The sequence below is a fragment of the Diceros bicornis genome, chromosome 7, assembly GCF_020826845.1.
Source record: "Diceros bicornis minor isolate mBicDic1 chromosome 7, mDicBic1.mat.cur, whole genome shotgun sequence".
Taxonomy (NCBI): domain Eukaryota; kingdom Metazoa; phylum Chordata; class Mammalia; order Perissodactyla; family Rhinocerotidae; genus Diceros; species Diceros bicornis.
This window is the reverse complement of record NC_080746.1, coordinates 53,720,758-53,741,746: the sequence shown is the minus strand read 5'-3', so window position 1 is coordinate 53,741,746 and position 20,989 is coordinate 53,720,758. Positions and strand designations below refer to the sequence as shown.

The window sequence follows — 20,989 nt, the reverse complement described above, 5'->3', positions numbered from 1 at the left end:
TCATAGTGCACTTTTACCTATGATTTCAGAAACAGCAGAATCAGATTTCTTGAAGAAGATCCTTAAATTAAATGAAGATAGGTGGGTCACAAACTAAGAAACCCCTTCCTACTAGTCCACAAATTACAAAATCATGTAAACATACTGATAAAGAAGATTAGAACTGAGCACTCCACACTGGACATCTGAAACACTGCACTCTCACCCCATGTTATTAAATGTCCTTAAATGTCGTCTTCTCTTCCTGGTCTATACTTAGATCTAGGTGATCTCACTTAGTCTCATGACTTTGCATACCATCTATATGCTATGCTGATGACTCTCACATTTGTTTTGGGCAACCTCTAAATTCCAGACTCATGTATCAAACTGCCTACTCAATATCTATGCTTGGACTTCTAAACAGGCATCTCAAACTGAATGAGCTCCTAAACTTCCACCTCAAACCATGCTGCTCTGGTCTCCACCATCTTAGTTATTAGCAACTCTATTCTTCCAATTGCTCAGTCATCCGTGATTCCTTTCTTTCTCCCATCTAACCCCACAGTAAATCCTTTGAGTCTTCTTTCAAAATATATCCATAATTTGACTACTTTTCACCCCTTTACTGTAACTGCCCTAATCTCACCCGCATCATCTCTCACCTGGCTTATTCCAATGAGCTACCATAGCAAATTAAAACATAAGTCAGGCCATATAACTCCTTTGCTCAAAATCCTCCAATTATTTCTCATCTCACACAGAATAACATCCAAAGTCTATACAGTGGCCCACTGCACAATCCAATATGGTAGCCACTAATCATGTGTGGCTATGTTAAATTTAAATTAATTAAAATTAAATAAAAATTTAAAATTCAGTTCCTCAGTCACACCAGCCACATTTCAAGTGCTCAAGAGCCATATGAGACTAGCACATTTCTATCACTGAAGAAAATTTAACTGGATAGTGGTGCTCCTCATCAGGGGTTGGCAAATTTTTTTTGTAAAGGGCAGGCCCTACAATCTCTATTACAACTACTCAACTTTGTCCGAAAGCAACCACAGACGACGTAAAAAAAAATGGACATAGCTGTGTTCCAATAATACGTCATTTACAAAATCTTTATTTACACAAAGAAATGGGTTGTAGTTCACAGACTATTGCTCTACATGATCTGGCCTCTGTTGATCCCTCTGCTTCATCTCGTATTCTTCCCCTCACTCACTCCTCCGAACATTCTGGCTTCACTTTTGTTCCTTGAACATGCTAGGCACAAACTTGCCTCAAGGCCTTCACATTTGTTGTTCCATCTGCCTGTATTACTCCTCTTTTAGATAACTGCATGATACACACCCAATATTTCTTTCAAGTCTTCACTTAAATGTTGTCTTCTTAGTGAGGCATTCCTTTAGTATCCTATCTGAAATTCCAACTATTCTCCCAACCCTCGTTTCTCCTTTATTTTTCTCCACAGCATTTATCTCCTCTTAGTTATCTTGTTTATTATCTCTCTCTCCTCAACTAAAATAAGATTTACATGAGGGAGTTACGTGTTTTTTGGCTATTTTGTTCACTGTTCTATTCTCAGTGACAGAATAGTGACTAGTTCAATTAGTATTTGTTTTTAATAGTTGAATTAATGAATTTATGTTTGTCTTTAATGACACATGAAGACAAATCCACACTCAGATGTTCACCTCTCTTCTTTAGCCTCTCATATCCAAATATTTTTTTTCCCTTTCTCTCCTGGCTTGGGCTCAAACTTAATTGACAAGGATCTATGAAAACAAACAATCCTCAAAACAGATCATAACAAAGACGAATTAAATATATAAAAAAGAAAAGGGGAAGGTGAGGGCTAGAGTCATTTAAAATGAACTTGGAAAACTCTGGAATAACGACAAAGACTAAATGGATATCACAAACTCATATGTTAGAGCTCTTCCTGCACTTCTGGTATGGGGCACAGCTAAAGCTATTAAGAAATAAAACAGTTACCAACTGAAGCTCACTGTCAAGGTGGACAGAGACAGTAGGCACCTTGGTTAGGAACTGTTCAGCTATTCAGGGTATAGGAGGTTATTTCGAAATGAGGAACATGAATAATAAGTAAGCGGGAGAAAGTTTGCTCAGATCACAATTTTCTGAGACTCTTCTAGTTTCAATGAAGAATTTAATTATTACAATGGAGACCTTCTAAATTAGTACTTTACCAAGTATCATTTATTTAAACTATAAATATAGTTTATATTCAACTATAAACTATAGACGAGGCATAAAATAATGGGTTTTATCTCCAAGATATTACTGGTTATATTGAATTTCTAAGAAATGGTACAGAATTATAATCCTGAGTTCACTTTATAACTTCTATTCCTGCCTTGTCCAAACTTCTGTAAATTGGACATTTATTCCTTACCTTCACTCTCTGAACTGGAAAGCCTGCGTTTGTGAACTCGTCTGATTTCTTTACCACGTCGTAAACTCTTCTGGGAACCATCACTTTCTGAATCTTCTTTGTAGTTAATTTGTCTTTTCTGGTTCCTCCTTGACCGCCTTCGCCGAGTTTCTACAAAATCATCACTAAAATCATCGCTAAAATCACTTTCTGTAAAAAAAATTAAAAAAGGAAGGAAACAGAAGTCAAATACAAAATTTAAGTCTATTAAATGGAAATGCAGTTAGCTTAGGTTATAAAAATGTAAAGCTACTAAGGAGAGTTCCGTCATAACAATTTTTAAACAAATGATAACTTTTATAAGTCTCTTATTTTCTTTTCAATAATGAGTAAATCTGTGGGGGTCTTTACTGCCAAACCTCACAAATGTATCATATTAGCAGTCAATCCTCAAGACTAAATGATGTTTTATATAATCCTTATCTCATTCAACCTAGAGCTACCCAGTCAGCTGCATGGCTGCCACACCTGCTCTTCTTGGTGGATAGTTACTATTCTGCCTCATGATAATCTGCTGTTATTATGTATGTAGCTGTACGGCTACAGTCAAAACTTCACAATGGACTACAGAGGTTAAACCCTCTACCCACAGAAAACTGATGAGCCTGTTTCAAAGAGGTACAGAATTCAAGTTATATTTTTGGCTTTTTCCCATATGGAATTAAAATCTGCTAAATAGCACACAGGGCTACTTAAACTCGCAAAGCATAGCTCAATAGCACTGTTCTTGGCATCTCCGATCAATAACCAGAATCAGACTATGGCAGAGCAGTTTTTCAGGAGTGCTAACAAATTCCACTGAATTATCACATCCAGCCTTGTTCTCTAGTGGATTTCAAACATTTCAAAATGGCTAGCCCATAGTTTGAAGGGGTCCCCCACTGGCCAAATCTGGGACAGATTGAGCCTAAATAGCGATGGTAACATATTGTATCCACTGACTAAAATAAGAATCCACAAGTACGTACTGATATAAAGAAATATATGAGGGAGAAGAGAAAGCTCTTCCTTACCAAACGCCAAGTAATAAATATAAAAGGAATGATGGAGTTACAAAATCATAATGAATGCTAAACTAGCAGGTGAAACATCTGATAAGGAACAGCATATCTACACAGTCTCAAAATATCTTCCTACAAATTACTTACCACTTACAAAGGGAAAAATAATCAAGTAAAAAGATCTGGAGGACATACATAATAGCTCTGTGATATTCCTGCCAGAAATGTATAACTTGAATCGAATCACAAGGCAACAGAAAAACCCCAATTGAGGAACATTTCATGAACTAGTGTGTATTCTTCAAAAATGTCAAGGTCAATAAAGACAAAGTTTGAGGAATAGTCCAGATTAAAGGAGACTAAGGAGACATGAATAAATGCAGTGTGGAATTTTGGACTGGATCCTGGACTAGGGAAAAAAAACTGATATAAAGGTCAATATTGGGACACCTGATAAAATCTGAATGTATACTGTTGATTAGATATGTTAAAATTTCTGATTTTAATAACTGTACTATGGTTAGGTAAGAAAATGTCCTTGTTCTTAGGAAGTAATCACTGATCAAGGAGCATGATGTCTTTACTTAAAGGTTTAAAAAAAAAGATAAACAAAACAAAAAACTCCACAAGGCTGGCCAGAGTCAGGGATATAACACTCTTGTCTGTGGCACTTCCTCAGTAAGATGACAGCTATCTGCCAATTCCATAAAGCACTCTAACTGTTCTTCTAGCTGCTGTGCCATTCACTATTTATTCAGTTTACAGAGATAAGCATAAGCTACAAGAACATCAACCACTGCTAATTTACAAAAACTTATGAATCACTGATCATGACCTAAATGTTAGAGATAATTGGTGATCCTTCTCTCTTCAATAGCTAGACATCTGAGAAAAAGGTTCTCAGCTCTCACTGAGAATGATTCCCAAGAAACACTATGAAGATAAAATCTAGGCATGGAAACACTTGGCACCAAAAGGATGCATCACAATCCTCAATGAATTTGGTATGAAGTTAATCCACCCATCTGTACTTTCTTAGATGTGCTTTCTGTGAAAAATGGAGTTACTAGTGAGTCACAGGAATAGAACTCAAAGTTTTATCAGAAAGCTTATATTACAATTGAATGGAATTTTATTTTAAGATCTCAACTCCATAATGTTATAAACCAACGTTACCCCAAAAAGAAAAAAAAAAAGAACTCATCTCCAGAAGTCATAAGAATTTACTGAGTTGGTGTGATGCAGATATAAATAATTTTTACCAGAGTCTCTACTATTCTCCTCAGACTCCTCCTCTTCATCATCATCGGAGTACTTTTTCTTTGGGGTCTTTCTCCGCAAACGCCTGCTTTGCCTCATTGGCCGGGAGGGATGTCGTCTCAGTCTCCGGCTACAGAAATCAGTGTCACTGTCATCGTTAGATGGTGGGTCTTCTTCACTTTCATCTGGGTTTTCGTCAGATACAACAAACTCATCTTGAGATCTGTCCAAGAGAAACCAGATGAATTATGATAGTACACTTAAAATCGTGAACCCATTTTTGAGAGTTCTGAGTTCAAATTCTAACAACTCCAGTGAATCATTAAGTAATGTTTAAAGTAAAATATCTGGATAATTGTATCAATTTCCCTGTTTATAAAATGAAGAAATGTTTTGCCACCTATCCTTTTCTTAGGAGGAGTTACGAAGATGAATTGATGCTTATTTTTATACATAAATTGCTTTGGCCTCTTGGGATGTCCCTCATGTACCTTAAATTTCAACATATCCAAAAGCAAACTCACTACTTCCTAACCTACTCCTCTCTTCTGTTCCCTAGCCTGGTGTTTGGTACCATCACCCATCCAGTAACCTGGTATTTATCCTAATTTCTCTCTTTTCTTTTCTCACATCTAATCAATTACTAATTCCTCCTGAGTCTACTTCTTAAATATCTCAAACCTGACCCTCTTCTCTGTTTAGGCTCTCATCTCCCACCTAAACTACAACAGCAATTCCTCAAATAGTCTCTATAATCTATAGACTCATTTCTCCCTCAATATATCCTCCAAATGAATGCCAGGACGGAAATCTTTCTGAAACAAAAAAACCTCATATTAGTCTGGTGTTTAAAACTGTTCAGTGGATTTTCATCATCTTCAGGACAGAGTCCAAATTCCTACACATGTCAAACAAAATGCTGCATCCTCTGGTTCCTTTTCACCTCTTGGCCACATCTCCAGCACGGCACTCTACTTCTTCCCCACATGCTTGCTCTCTGAACACACCAGGCGTTTCCTAAATATTCCATGATTTTTTTTATGCCTTGATGCCTTGTTCATGTGATTTCTCTGCTTAGAATACCTTCTTTCCTCATCCTGCTCCTAATCTCAACCTCATTGATCTGCCCAATTATTCATTCTTAAATTTCAGATCGAGCTTTATTTCCACTCTGAGGCTTTCCCTGACATCCTGGACTGATCTGATTCTCTTCTGTACCCTAACTTATGCTTTGCCGATATTTTAGTAGCAATCAGGTAGCATGACCTTTTTGTGGTTCATACGCTTGTTTCTTCCTCTAACAACTGAGAGGAGAAATTCTGAGGTATTGTTTCAATACCTGCTTTGCAGGGCAGCCCTTCCTGATCTTCCATACTGGATTACTTGCCTTAGCTCCAACCTCTATGGGTCACCGGAAAATAGTATCTAATTACTTGTACTTGTCTATTTCTCACATGGGCCTGGGAACTACTCATGGACATGGTGGCAGAAGGTAGCACAGAGGTACACAGCAAACGAATGCTCAATTGTAGTTAATGAAATTTAAATACAATTCTGAATACAAACAACCATAAACCTACTTTGTTTTAATCTAAAAACAAAAGAAAACAAAACCCGCAGGATCAGCATTCTTGAATCTGTTTTAAATATCCTGGAAATAAAAAGAGATTGTCTATGTGCATGAAGGAAAAAAGCTCCATGCCAGCACAGCCACTGCTTCGCTGCTAGTCCTACTTAAGCCTGTATCTAGGGAACGGGGTCTACTGGAGACCACGCACCCATCGCTGATCTTGAATTCATCCTCACTCTCCTCTTCATCCAGGTTGCTGTCACTGTCCAGATCGTTTAGTCGCCGGCGTTTCTTCCGGCGAGCAGCAGCTGCCCTCTGGGGTCGTTTATTTTCTTTTCTTTCTTCATCCAAAATAGTAGAGATGTCTTTCCCACGGTGACCCGTGATGGTGGAGATATCTTTTCCTCGGCCAACTCCTGAGTTCAGGGTGGGGGGGTGCGGGGAAGAGAGGGAGGGAAGAAGAGAGAGAGAGACAACTGTACATTTATTAAAAGCTTCCTTTTAATATCTAGAGACTGTCCTTATTTGTGCTTAGCAGCTCTTCGTTTGATTTCTTTCTTTTCTTCCTACAAACAAGCCGTTTGCTTAAGACTTCTGCTCACAGCGCTCTCATTAAGAGTTTCTGCATTCGTCTATCCTTCTCAACAGAAGTTTACCATGTAGAGAACTTCTATTTTTTTTTAATTTTAATATAATTCACATACCGTAATATTCACCCTTTTAAAGTGTATAATTCAGAGTTTTCAGTAGTCACAAAGTTGTGCAACCATCACCACTAATTCCAGAACATTTTCATCACCCCCAAAAAAAACCTCATACCTATTAGCAGTCACTCAAGAATCTCTTCTTGAAAGTTGTCTTTTGGACATGGCTTTACAAAGAGGCCAATCCATTTAAAAAAAAACAAACTGTGTTTATAGGACAGAAAAAGTGAGAATTCAGCAGCAAAGATGTAAATAAGGCACACAAGTCTGGGAAAGCTAGTGACTTCAGTTCCACTACAAACAGCCTACTTATATTAATCCTTTCCAGAGTTTTCATAATAACTAAATGGAAACCACAACGCTCCACATTGGAGCATTGGTAATTCGCTATACAGCTCTTTAATTACCTTCAAATTCTTCCATTTTAATGTCACCTATTAAAGACTATGAAATTAACAAACTGATTTTTAAAAGGTTAATTTAAAGCAATCATTTAGATTCTGATTATCCATAATTTTTGAGACTTTGTAGCAGTAGTGATCTACAAATAAAAAGACAATAGGAAAAGTTTCACTTGGAAGCAGAAGTAATTTTTTTTAATCTAGGGAGGAATATTTACATTTTAAATTAGATCCTAAAACAAAACTACTTTTAAAATAGTAAATTGATCTGAGCCTATACATTGACACTGTGTCCACCAAATACTTTGAATATCAGACAGTTAGTATCATTAGTGATCGTGATACACGCTGGGGAGAATAAAAAAATATGCTCACTGCTCGAATCGGGGCATTTTAGCTAACTTATTGGGTGAGTTACATGAAGAAGAGAGAATGATGAACACATACCTCCTCCATCAGCCTCTTTGATATCATCTTCTATAGCTTCATCAATTGCTTCATCAAACTCGTCAAATCTAAAATACATACAACAGTCACATTACAGCCTGTCCTGGCAGATGGGTTACGAGCGCTGCCTCTGAGGTGAAAAAGGTCTGGACATGAAACTGCTCTCTGCCACTTCGGGACTGTGTAACTTGGACTACAGCACCCAGCTCCTGTTAACCTCAATTTCTTTTGTAAAATAGGGTTTTATAAATCAGTATCTAATTAATAAATTGTTGGTTTTCATTTTCAAAGATCACCTTATACCAGGCGTCAACAAATACGTTTGTAAAGGGCCAGAGAGTAAATATTCTAGGCTTTGTAGACTATACAGTCTCATTGTAATTACTCAACGCTGCCACTGTGGTGCAAAAGTAGCCATAGACAATATAAGAGAATCAATGTGGCCGTGTTCCAATGTAAGTTTTTTTTTTTTGCTGAGGAAGATTCACCCTGAGCTAACATCTGTGCCAATCTTCCTCTACTTTCTACGTGGGTCGCTGCCACAGCATGGCTGATGAGTGATGTAGGTCCATGAACGGGATCTGAACCCATGAACTCAGGCTGCCGAAGTGGAGCATGATGAACTTAATTAACCACTATGTCATGGGGCCAGCCCACAATGTAACTTTATTTATGGACACTGTGATTTGAATTTCATGTAACTTTCCTCTTTTTTCAACCATAAATGTAAAAACCACGCCTAGGTCATGGGCTATACACATAAACTGGCAGTGAGCTGGATTTGGCCCACAGGCCACAGTTTGCCACCCCTAATTACACAAATGACAAGGCAAAGTAAGTTGAACAAAATGAGTGTTCTAGAAATAATATTAAGTGTGAGGACTATATTATTATTGTTATTGAAGATTATATTATTACTGAAATTCATATACAGATGGTCAGAATTTTAGAACTAGGTAAATGTACTTTTTCTCACAAGGGCTGTTTCCCACAACTTAAAGAAAAGGGCCAAGATTAGATGATTCCTAAGATTTCTTCACATGCAAAACTCCTTTCATTTTAGAGTTGAGGTGACCAAAAGGATCAAGTGATTTGTCTAAAACTATGCTAAATATGGTAATTGCTAACCTTGTGTGGCTATTTATATTTAAATTAATTAAAATGAATAATTCTGTTCCTCAGTAGCCATATTTCAAGTGCTCAACAGCCACATATGGCTACTGGCTACCATACCGGACAACAAAGAAATAGAACATTTCCATAACCACGGTAAACTCTATTAGACAGCTTTGGATTAAAGCCACACAGTGGATTAACAACAGAGTTAAGACTAACAGCCAAATATTTTGCCTTTTGAGTTGAGAAACTTATTATAGCTATGGATTTCCTTTGTAGGAAAATATACATATACCTACACAAATATAAAATTTTCTACATAATTTCAGAGGATTCACAAGTTTCAGGTTAAGAACTCTTCTTCTACAACATTCTTTTCTTCAGAGGAAGATTAGCCCAGAGCTAACATCTATGCCAATCTTCCTCTATTTTATATGTGGGTCGCCACCATGGCACGGCTGACAAGTGGTGTAGGTCCATGCCCAGGATCCAAACCAGCAAACCTGGGCCACCGAAGCAGAGTGCGCTGAACTCAACCACCAGGCCATGGCGCTGGCCCTCAACATAATTTTTAATGGCTGTATAGTGTCTTATCTTACAGATGTATCATAATTTAGTTAAAACAGTTTTACTTCCAATTTTTTCACAATTATAAACAATGCTACGAAAAACATCCTTATAGCTGCGGCTTAGCTTTTCCTTAAGATAAATTCTAAGTAAAAACCTGTGCATCCATTCACCAGACTAGAATAACAGATACAGGTAAAGCTAGATGCAGTGTTAAGAGAAAACAGTATTTTTCCCAAGGACATGCTACAGCCGTAAAATAGCATAACAACCTATTTCCTTGAGTGACTACTATTTTCTCACTGAGAAACTGTGTTTTCTAAAAACAGAGACCATCAGAACCTTTGGACATATGAAATTATACCAGTAAGAATGAAACACCCCACTCTTGCCTGGAGGATCTAACTCACTTTTAACACAAACAAACAGCCTTGATCTACATCCTAGATGGAGAGCTTTGGATAAAGGGTTGGATAGAACACTCCACACATCTACTTTAACTTCATAGCTTTCAAGGAAACAAGACTGCGCTACGCAGTCCAGATCTGATACCGACCCCTTTACAGAGCTCTGCTTTGCTCTGTGCCTTACTCTTCATTTGCTTTATTTAAATTTCATCTAAACTCTACCCTTCCTCAATATCTTATCACAACTCCATCTTTTCCTTTGTTTGGTGAGACGCCCCATGGTTCCAATGAGATTTTGTTGGACTATAGGTTTGTTTCTGGTATTCTTGCTATAAATAAAGTTGATGGCTTAAAGGGCACAGAAATTGTTCTTCAAGGGTTGTAGCAATTTATGATACAACAATGAAGTGAATTTTATCATTCAGATTTTTTTCTAATTTGGAAAAACAAAATTATTTTCTTGTTCTTTTAATTTTAATTCGACTACTGAATAAGGCCAAACATTTTCATATTTATTGGTCATTTTAACTTTTTCTTTTGCAAGTACTAGTTTGTGCCCTTTGCCCATTTTATCAGCCAGTATGTTCATCTTTTCTTACTGATTTGTAAGAGCTTTTTATGTATTAAAGATTTTAACCTCTTTGTCATATGTTGCAACTATTTCTATTTGAAGTATATTTCCCCTTTAACCTTTGTTTATTTTTTTTAAGTTCTGAGAAAGGAAAACTGACATCTTTTCCTGCTACCATTACAAATGTGTGCCCATCACATCTCTAGTCAGCCCCCCTCCCAAATAAACAAACAAAACACAAAAAAAGTCAACCTGTCTAGGTCTAGTCTCCAAAATAAATGAAACTTTAATTTTCCTTAAGTAGCTGATTCCCAACAAAAATGGCTTTATTGTCAACTTCAGCAATGTTAATGTCTGAAGATATGCTACAACCTTTGCAAACACCATGTGAAAAAACTACTGTATTTCCACCATGAAAAGAACTATAATCACTGTAATTTTTAAAATTCATAAGCCATTCCCTTTGAACTCTAACTCCTTTGCAAAATTCCCTTGCAAGCAAACATTTTCTTTTGTAAATGCCTTTGTCTGAGTTTTTCTTAATTTTTATGTAATCAAATATCCTTTCCATTATTGTTTCTGTGTTTGGTGTTATGCTTAAAAAGTTGCTCCTCACACTAAGATTATATTCCTTCCTTACATCCTTTTGGAACTAGGTAGGGTATAAATAAATGAATCACACAATATATTTTAAAATAAAAAGCATAGTTTATCCTAAGTTATATGATTGTTATATAATTATTATATTACTATATTACTGTTATATAATTTTAGAGCTGAAGGAATTCATCTGGGTTAATCCACTATCACAAGCATGGCAACTAAGACCCAGGGAAATAGACCACTGAAAGATACATGGCTAATAAGTGGCATGGTGAAGACTATAATCTTAGTCTTTTGAACTCCAATCCAATGCTCTCTCTAGTCAACTTTGATGTCATCCTCTCTGTTAGGGGCAATAAGAATCTGATAAACAATTATTAAATGATAGTAGTGATGAAATTCTTTTTTGGGAGGTCCTTTTTCTGTTGATACTTTATTAAGTGCTTTACATTTTATACTCACAACAGTCCCATTGCACCAATGTACAAAGCAAATTCTAGGTGTATTTAGAGCTTAAATATGAAGAGTAAAACTTAAAAAAATCAGAGAAAGCATATGAAGGACTCCATTAATTCATCTCGGGTAAGTTTCTTTAAAAAGTAAAAGAAGCAGAAATAATAAAGAAAAAGTGACAAGACATACAAATGCCCAAAAGCACACGAAAAGATGATGCTCAACATTATCAACCATTAGGGAAATGCAAATCAAAATCACAAGATATCACCTCACATCTGCTAGGAGGATGGCCACCATAAAAAAACAAAAGCCAGCAAGTGTTGGTGAGGATGTGGAGAACCCAGGAACCCTGTACCTTGCTGGTGGGAATGCAAAATGGTGCAGTGGCCATGGAAAACAGCATGGAGGTTTCTCAAAAAAACAAAAACAGAACTGCCATATGATCCAGCAATCGCACTTCTGGGTATATATCCAAGATGAAATGCTAATAAGACAAGTCTCTGTGCTTCCTTTAACAACCACAATGACATCAGGACTGAAAGACAATATAGTTCTGCTACAACGCTTGTTATGTAAATCACCCACCAGCTACCTCAGCTCACCATGTGTGTTATAAGCTAAAGCCACCTGCATTTGGTGTAACAAGTTTCCGGCTGATTTCAAATAACCATCCTTCTACCACCAGAAAATAATTTACAAACTGCAACCCTCCTCACAGCCACTTCAAACTTCAGGGATTTTTTCAACATGGAATGTCATATTTATTGGAGTAGTTACATTATTTCTTAACCATTTAACATGTATCAAAGAGTACTACCATTTTTATTAGATTTCTATCTTTTTTTAAATGTGTCACTAATGAAGTTTTTGTGTGTGGCCCTAACTCCAAAAATCCCCACGGTTTTTATTGTGTGACTTTGCACAGTATGGCTGCTTTTAGGAATGCATATGTTGAATTATAGCAGAACTGATTTTACACTTGCACTTTCCATCAGCAGGCTTTAACTTCGTTGGTTATAATGATTTTTATATACAATAGTCCTTTTTAATTTTCAAAGTTCTTTTTTAAAAGAATATGAAGGACACTTCCCATATATTATTAAGGATTTTACTCTACTGTTCTTACTGCATTTTATAAAGTATTAATAATAATAGTAAATTAATAAAACACCAGCAAACTACACACAGGGAACTCTCCCATGATCACTGATGCAAGTTTACAAACAAGAAGCAAGCTCAAAGTTCTATACACTCAACTTTGTTTTTCATCTCCAGTTATTCAAGTTAAAAGACTGTTCTGGTGTTGCATAAGTAGACCACAGGTCAAACAACGGTCTAAAATACTTAAAATATAATTTATTTATTATTTGAGTGAGACAGGGTGGCTTAGTGGAAAGAACACTGGACTAATAAACAATCAGAAGATAAGGTTTTAGTCCAGGTTTAGCTACTAAGAGTGACCATGGAAAAATCTCTATCTCTCTTTCTCTGGTATTTCTCGTGGCAGATGGTAAACCAGATTATATTTACCAATTCTTCCAACAGGCATTTGGAGAGCACTTACTATTTTCCAGTACTATGCTAGCTGCAAAGGACAGAAGGACATATAAAACAGACATGCTCCTTACCTTCATGCTAACAGTCTAGTGGGGGAGAAAAATACTATTTACATCATTAAAATCACAATCATTATGATTATGATAAGTGCTTTCAAGGAGAAGAACTGGCTGCTATGGGGGCATATAATAGAGGGATTTGATCAAGGGTTAACAAGGTAAAACTGAGAGGGAAATTCTAGGCACAGTAAACAGTATGTGCAAAGGGACTGAAAGAAGACTGTGGCTAATGCTGAGAGAGAAAAATGTGGGTGAGATAGAGCTGAAAAGCTACGTACAGAGCCGACCATGCAGCACCTTGTGGACCTTGTTAAAGGCATCGATCCTTATCCCAAGAGCTATAGAAATCTGACAAAGTATGAGAAGCAGAAAAGGATGACATGAGCAAATTTACATTTGGAAAAGATCAGGCTGGCTGCTCTAAAATTCTGTGATTCTAAAGATAGTAGGTAAGATATATATATATATAACTGCTAATAATCATTGCGATGGAAAAGCACATACTTCTGGGTTATGTCGTGTAATTTTAAAAACATTTTACACTCTTTCATTGTAACCATTTCCACATATTTCATACCTATAACTTATACATTTCCGTGTTCTTGTTGACCTCCTTTCAAGCAAGTTTGCTTTGGATTTTTTCGAGTCTTTTTTCTTTTCTTCATGATCTTCAGAAAAATCTGGCTCCTGATTTTAAAATATGATAATAAATATATGGGTTATTACTCACAACATAACAAAGTTCCTTGGAATTAACAGGTTTCTAATGTCCGTCTAGGCAGCTCAAGTGAAAGGTATGAAAAAGTGAGATGATTCCTATAAAACTGAATACACACGGCAATATTAAGTATAGAGATTAAAAAGAATATTGGTGATCAAAGGATGAAACACTTCTGTATTAAAACTCTAATGTTTCTGTGAGTTTACAATTACGTCTTTTAAAAAAATCATGAAGTTTTTCCACTGATAAATCTTTTAAAAAATAATTAAACACATATAAGATATTCAATAGATATGCTGAATAAATGAAATAATGGATTTAGAAAATGAAAGGGGCATGATGCTGAAGGAAAATAACTAATTGAGACAGGTTATTTAAGTGTGTGATTTAATTAGGCCCAAATGAAATGGTGCATGAAACTAAAGAAATCTCTTCACTTCAAATGAAAACCATGTTACATGTACTTTCACTCATGAGATATCCTTCTTACTTATAAATTAGACTAATAAATGCAAAACAATGATATCCCTTCAAAGAAACCAAACAAACTGAAGTTTCTGATAACCCCAAAAGCAGAAAATTACAAACCGAATCTCCTTTAGTCACTTTACATAAAGAAGCTAAAAAAAATTACCCAATTTAGGGTTAAAAAAACAGAACACAGACCCCATGGGGTGAGCTATAAATTTGGTTTGAATGTGATATTACACTTGTGGGCTATCTACATACACACACTAATTTCAATCAGGAGGGATTATGGATGATTTCTTTAAGGTCCTAAATTTTCATATCTTATGAAATTCATATACTATATATTTAAAACTACTCACATTACTTAAAGTGGGTTAAATTTTAGGACACTTATGGCAGTCTCCTCTTTAAAAATATTACAAATGAGAAACTTACTTGCGGAGGAATGATGTTTTCAATACTGATACCCACATACACCAAGCGTTCTTTCCTTTAAGTGAAAAACAAACAAGCACACAAACAAAATAAGATTTGCTAAAAATAAAACTTTTATGAAAACATTACTAACACACACAATACTAAAATTGCAATTTTATGGTAACAGCAGAGGCTAGGTCACAGACATGTTAGCTATCATCTATAAAACTTAAGAGTACTGGTATCTGTGGAAGGCATAAAACTTCCTAAAAGTATGAAAACTGTAGCTTTAAAAGTGACTTATACCAATGAAATAAAACCTGTAACTGAAATAGACAAAGAAACTTCATGAAAAGAGTCACGCTGAGACTCATTGATAAAGTGATTAGACGGAAAGCCACTTTGACTGGACAAACTAGATCTTTGTTATTACACACAGTAATGTTGTGTATGTGTATACATAGTTATAATCTCATGGTAATAAATATTATTATAAAAAAAGAATTCTACATAACAGAACCATATCAAGGGCCCAGTGAATGATACTAAGACCATTTACTTCTTGTTTGCAGAGAAGAAAAAAAGCAATGCAGCCATATGGTTCTGCACTCTAGGATGCTACAATGAAGATATCTTTAGAGCCATTTAAGACTTCTCCAGGAAATATAGACTTAGAACACTACTGACATCTCCACAATTTCAAAAAAATAAACCTTTGTTGATTTTAATTCAACAAATTGCTATATAAAACAGGTGCTTTCTCTGGTTCTCCCAAAGTTAATTCAATTCACCAGTGTACGTTGAACTGAACGGAAATAGTAACCACTCTTCCTCCCTTCACTTGTGATGTCCCCTATAGAAGGACATTAATCATCCAGCTGCTTGGGTACTTTAGAATGCAGCCTTTACTGCCCTATAATCCTTGGCATGGCTAAACAAGAATCTTACAGTCTTTTTAGAGATGAGTTATGAAGCCATTAAACATCTGGCATGTAAGAAAAATGATAAAGTTATTTTATTTTAATCAAAACTTGATTTAAAAAATAGTATAGTTAATGAACTAAAAACTAGGAAAAGTAAGAACAACACTAGCTGAAATGAATAGGGAAGGCTTCATGGATAAGCCAGGACTCGAGCTCTCTGTTATTAAATGTTTGACACGTGTTTGTCCTTACACTAACTAAATTTATTATCCCATATTAGTTTCCTCTTTTATACCTCAAAATCTCTACTTTCACTTGCACATTATTTTTCTCCTCAACTCAGTTGAAAAAACACTTAGTCATGTTTACCATATTAGGTCATGATTTGTATCAGGCTTGGGAATCCAAAGGTAAATAAGACATGGTTCTTGCCCTCACAATTATTTAACTGACTGTCGTCCATTATGAATAGGTATAATGGAAACATGAAAAAGGAACAGATTTTGTCTGAAGAGGTGAGAAATTTGGGAAGGCTTTACACAGATGGCAACATTTGAGTAGGATCTTGAACATAGATACGATTTCTCATCACAGCATTCTCTTGCTCAGTATTCTTATGGAAAGATACGTCTTCCATTCCATCTCTCCACCTAACTCAATGATCATATTGGGCCCAGGCCTTATCACTACCAATAACCACACCCCTTCTAAAATTTCAATTTCAGGCATCCTATTCTCTGACTTCTACTGGCTCACTTTCCAGCTCACCCGCTCCGATACACTGATTTCAACAATTCCCTGACTCCAGTGGGATCTCCATCCATTGACCCTACCCTCTTTCCACTGTCCATCACTCCCTTCGTGTCCTTACTTTCCCCCTTACCTGGCTTAGACTCCATGGTCCATCATTATAAATACTCCTTTGCATACACTTTCAAATTCCTTGTCTCTTTCTCTCCTTCCCTCTGTTATATTACCTGGAAAATTCCAACCCTGATTAAATCCAACTCTCTGCTAGCAAAGCACTAGTAATAGTATTGTGGAAGTACATAGCTATTGGAATTTCCAAATAATTTCTAGCACCACCTTCTGGAAGTGATGTTTACAAATCAGTTGAATGGACTTCTAAAACATCAGATTTCACAGAGCATCACAGCTCCAGGTCTGTAGATAGTTGCTGGCTAGTCACTAATTACTCATTGACACATCCTTCTTTTCCACCATACTGTAGAGCCCTTTAAGACAGAGACTACAAAATACACTTCATGTTGATTACATTGCAAATGTTGGTCAAATGTTGAATAAACGCACGAACAAGGGGAAAGATGCTTTTGTACTATGACAGAGAGAGAGTAAGCAAGGCTCTAAGTGGCTAGGATGAGTGCTAGAGAAATTATTTCACAGATTTAAAAATGGATAAATGAAAATGCTCACTTTAGAAAAACAGATGAAGCCACCTGGAATTTATAGTTAATATATTATTTATATTAGAAACATACATATTTTGCTGTTTTACAGCTCCTAAGATTCATATATATACATGTATAATAGAAGCTATAAATAATGAAAGCTTTGTTAACCAGATTATTAGGGAGAACTAACAAACAGCAGCAACAATCCAGTTAACTGGTTTTGTGCCAGATTTGTCTCCCTGTAACAATAACTTTGCTCTCCTTCTTGTGATCCAATCTCACATAGGATTTAGTTTGTGATCTAAAGCCACAATTATAGATGTCCTATTAAAGGATGACATTTAAGGAAAGAGGATTACCAAGAGTAGAAGAGAAATCAAATGAACTAGTAAATGGGAGACCAATAGTGTAAACAAATGTTATGGCACATTGTAACATAAATTTCTAAAATTTAAAATATTTCTTAATTGCAGCAGCATATCCCATAGTGTGTGAGGCAGTCAAAATTTTTTTATCAGCCTTTTCATATATCAAGGGTATAAGCATCACAGGCCTCCAAAAACAAGCAAACACACAACACTGGGTCAAAGCAGCTTCAGAATACGAGAACACTGCTCTTTTCTCAGAAGGGCAGGCAGATTTCAGAAAGACTAAGGCAGGGCCAGTCCCGCGGCTTAGCGGTTAAGTGCGCGTGCTCCACTACTGGCGGCCCGGGTTTGGATCCCGGGCGCGCACTGACGCACCACTTCTGCGGCCATGCTGAGGCCACGTCCCACATACAACAACTAGAAGGATGTGCAACTATGACATACAACTATCTACTGAGGCTTTGGGGAAAAAAAAGGAGGAGGATTGGCAATAGATGTTAGCTCAGAGCCTGTCTTCCTCAGCAAAAAAAAAACAAAAAAGAGGAGGATTAGCATGGATGTTAGCTCAGGGCTGATCTTCCTCACAAAAAAAAAAAAAGGCGACTGAGGCAAGGGAAGATCTAATATTTAACTATGATTTAATTTGGAGCATCTTTTAAGTTGGATCTTTTCCAGTGTCAAAAATAAAAATGGGAGCAACTTTGCACATAAAAATAGTCCTAATAATTTTATACAGGACTATCACCCAGAGGTTCTAAATACAAAGGTATTTAGACAATCGATTTTAAAAAACAAAGTACTTTTATCTCCTAGTCAACATTAAAGATTAATTTCACCTTTAAACTAAGTAGCATCCACTATGAGCCAGAGAGCTCAAATTGAGTAGTAAACAAAACGACAGAATTTGGAGGCTGAACCCACTTTAAGGTTCACCTTTGCACAGAGTAAAGTGAGTAGATCATGGAATGAACTGACTGCCTTAAATCAAGCTAAATTTTGAGGGGAAGACTCTGTGAAAGCAGGTAAAAGCTAAAGTAGCAGCAAAGGAAGGCAATAAGACCAATCAGGAGACACTGCTTAGATTTTCTCATACTATGTACAAATGGACATCAAGTCCCTGATTAACGCTCTGAAAATTCTCTGCAACATCTCCACTTTATTATCACAACGACTGTCCTAGTTCAGGCCTCATCAGCTCTCACAGACTCTACTGCAACGGCCTCAAGTCTAATTCCTTCTTCTTACTGTTACTAGGGTATTTTTTCTGAAATAAAAATCTGATTATGCTTATCCCTCCTTTGACGGCCCCCTCACTGCCTACAGAGAATTCACATGCCCTAACCAGGTATGCAAAGCTGTTCATAATTTGGCCTCGATCTGCTTTTATAGTGTCATCCCTTACCATTCTCCTACTCTCACTTATACACTTTCTGTCTTTGCTCACATTTGTGCTCTTTGCCTAAAATATCCTTTCTCTGCATGTCCTCCTGTATAACCCCAAGTTATCTTCCAAGAACATCTCTGATAACCCCAACCCCTAGAAGAACTAAAATACCCCTTCAGAATGTTCTTGTATTGCTCTGAATATACCTCGATTTGTCTACTTTATTGTATCACTGGCTTATACATCTGTAATCTCTGATAGGTGAGCTCCATGTAAGCAAGAACTTTGTCTTACTCATCTTTTCAGTTTGGTACACAGTACGTTTGAATGAATGTTTAGCAACAGATTAATCAATTAAGGTACAAATAAATATAAACATAAACTTACTGTCTTGATTTTGAGCCCCCTTTTAAAGATTAGGCTCACCTCCAGTCTTACCTCCTCCAAGAAGCCTTCTCCGACTGCTTTAGACCACTTTGTAGTGGCATATTGAAAAGGGAGGCATCTCTTGGAGTCAGCAGGACACAGTTCAGCATTTAAATGCTCTTTACTTCACCAGTGTTAATTCTGCCCACCCAAAGACATGACATGGATAACTAAACCACAGACCAATTCTTATAGTTTTCTTGTACTCACTACACGCTTAGTTAGGTACATATCCTCCACAATACTTGGGCCAATATTTATTCAGAGTAGGTTCTGATAAATATTTTAGATCAGGGGTTGGCAAACTTTTCCTGTAAAAGGACAGATGATAAATTAGGCTTGGCGGGTCACAAGGTTTCTGTTGCAACTACTCAACTCTGCTGCTATAGTGCAAAAGCAGCTGTAGACAATATATAAACAAACGAGCATGGCTACGTTCCAGTAAAACTTTATTTATGGACAATGAAATCTGAATACATAATTTTCATGTGTCATGAAATATTATTATTTTTTCAATCATTTAAAAATGAAAAAACCGTTCTTAGTGAGCAGGCAATACAAAAACAAAAAGCAGGCCAGATTCGGCTGACAGGTCATAGTTTGCCAATCCCCATGTTAGATAAACCTATTAATCTGTATTGCAAGACAACTTTGCTGTCAAATTCCCAAGTAAAACATTAACACATATCACAATACCTGCGTTCAGCCCGCTCCTTCTTCTTTAAGGCAACATCCAAATCCTGCAACTGTTCCTCTAATTTCTCACACAGTAGTTTCTGAAAGAGGAAAATAGATAAGTATCAGTTTTTACACCTTTCCACAATCATTTAACTTGCATGTTACCTCACGGATACTGTGCTATGAGAGCTGATACAGGGCCACATAGTGAGTGAACACTGATATGTTCCTTGAGTTTAATTAAATAAAGAAGTGCCTCAGCATCCACTGAACTGAAGATGAGCATAATATCTTTGAAGCAAAGCACGTTAGAGAACCTAAAGGCTTGCCAAAAACACATTCTAGCCTATCCTGCTGGCAGCAGTCAATGTTTAAAATAGCATTTGGTTTAATGTGTATATGTGACAGTGATTAAAATGTTTAAAAAAAATCCCAAGACATTTTTAAGGGAGAAGGTTATATGTACAATAAAATATAATGGTGCCAATCACCAGTTTTAAAAAAGAGAATGGAAAAAAATTTATAAAACCACGCCATATGGTTATTGGGTCAAAACAGAGCTGAAGAATATAACTGATAAAGCTATGCTAAGCCACAGAAGTCCACTTTGCTGAGAAGTGCAATAAAGCACATCATTTTTAAAGCAAAATCAGACGGAGCTTGTAAGAGAAAGGACCCCCTGGGTGCAATGGCACAAAAATATCCTGTTCTTCAGCTTACAAAAGTAATTCACCCGAATCAAGGTATGAGAGAAATAGAATCCATGTTTCTAGTCATAGTACCATTAAAACGGTACATAATTCATAATACCACCTATAAAACTTCTGACAAAAAGAAGGTAGGCAGAAATGAAAAAGAGGATGAAACAAAAGGACAACAATAGGAAGAACTTATTTCTATCCTTGTATGTTATGTTAATTTGGGGTTCTTTGTGCCTTTAACAAATGTGAGAAAAAATAAAGCAGAGATTATAATTTTAGAAGAATTAGAGGTCTTTGAAAATTGTTTTGGAAAAAAAAAGACCTAAAAG

At 36.3% G+C, this 20,989-nt stretch overlaps 1 protein-coding gene across 2 annotated transcripts in view; it reads right to left on the bottom strand.

Annotated features, from left to right (window-relative positions):
• Nucleotides 1-20,989, bottom strand: part of RSF1 (remodeling and spacing factor 1) — a 148,033-nt gene that overhangs the window by 2,735 nt on the left and 124,309 nt on the right. For both annotated transcript variants that reach the window (XM_058545533.1, XM_058545532.1), the window contains exons 9-15: nucleotides 19,978-20,057; nucleotides 14,787-14,841; nucleotides 13,737-13,846; nucleotides 7,824-7,891; nucleotides 6,480-6,687; nucleotides 4,704-4,924; nucleotides 2,402-2,590 (exon numbers count right to left, since the gene is read on the bottom strand). In XM_058545533.1, coding sequence (XP_058401516.1) covers nucleotides 2,402-2,590; nucleotides 4,704-4,924; nucleotides 6,480-6,687; nucleotides 7,824-7,891; nucleotides 13,737-13,846; nucleotides 14,787-14,841; nucleotides 19,978-20,057 — 931 coding nt within the window. The remainder of the gene's footprint in view (nucleotides 1-2,401; nucleotides 2,591-4,703; nucleotides 4,925-6,479; nucleotides 6,688-7,823; nucleotides 7,892-13,736; nucleotides 13,847-14,786; nucleotides 14,842-19,977; nucleotides 20,058-20,989) is intronic.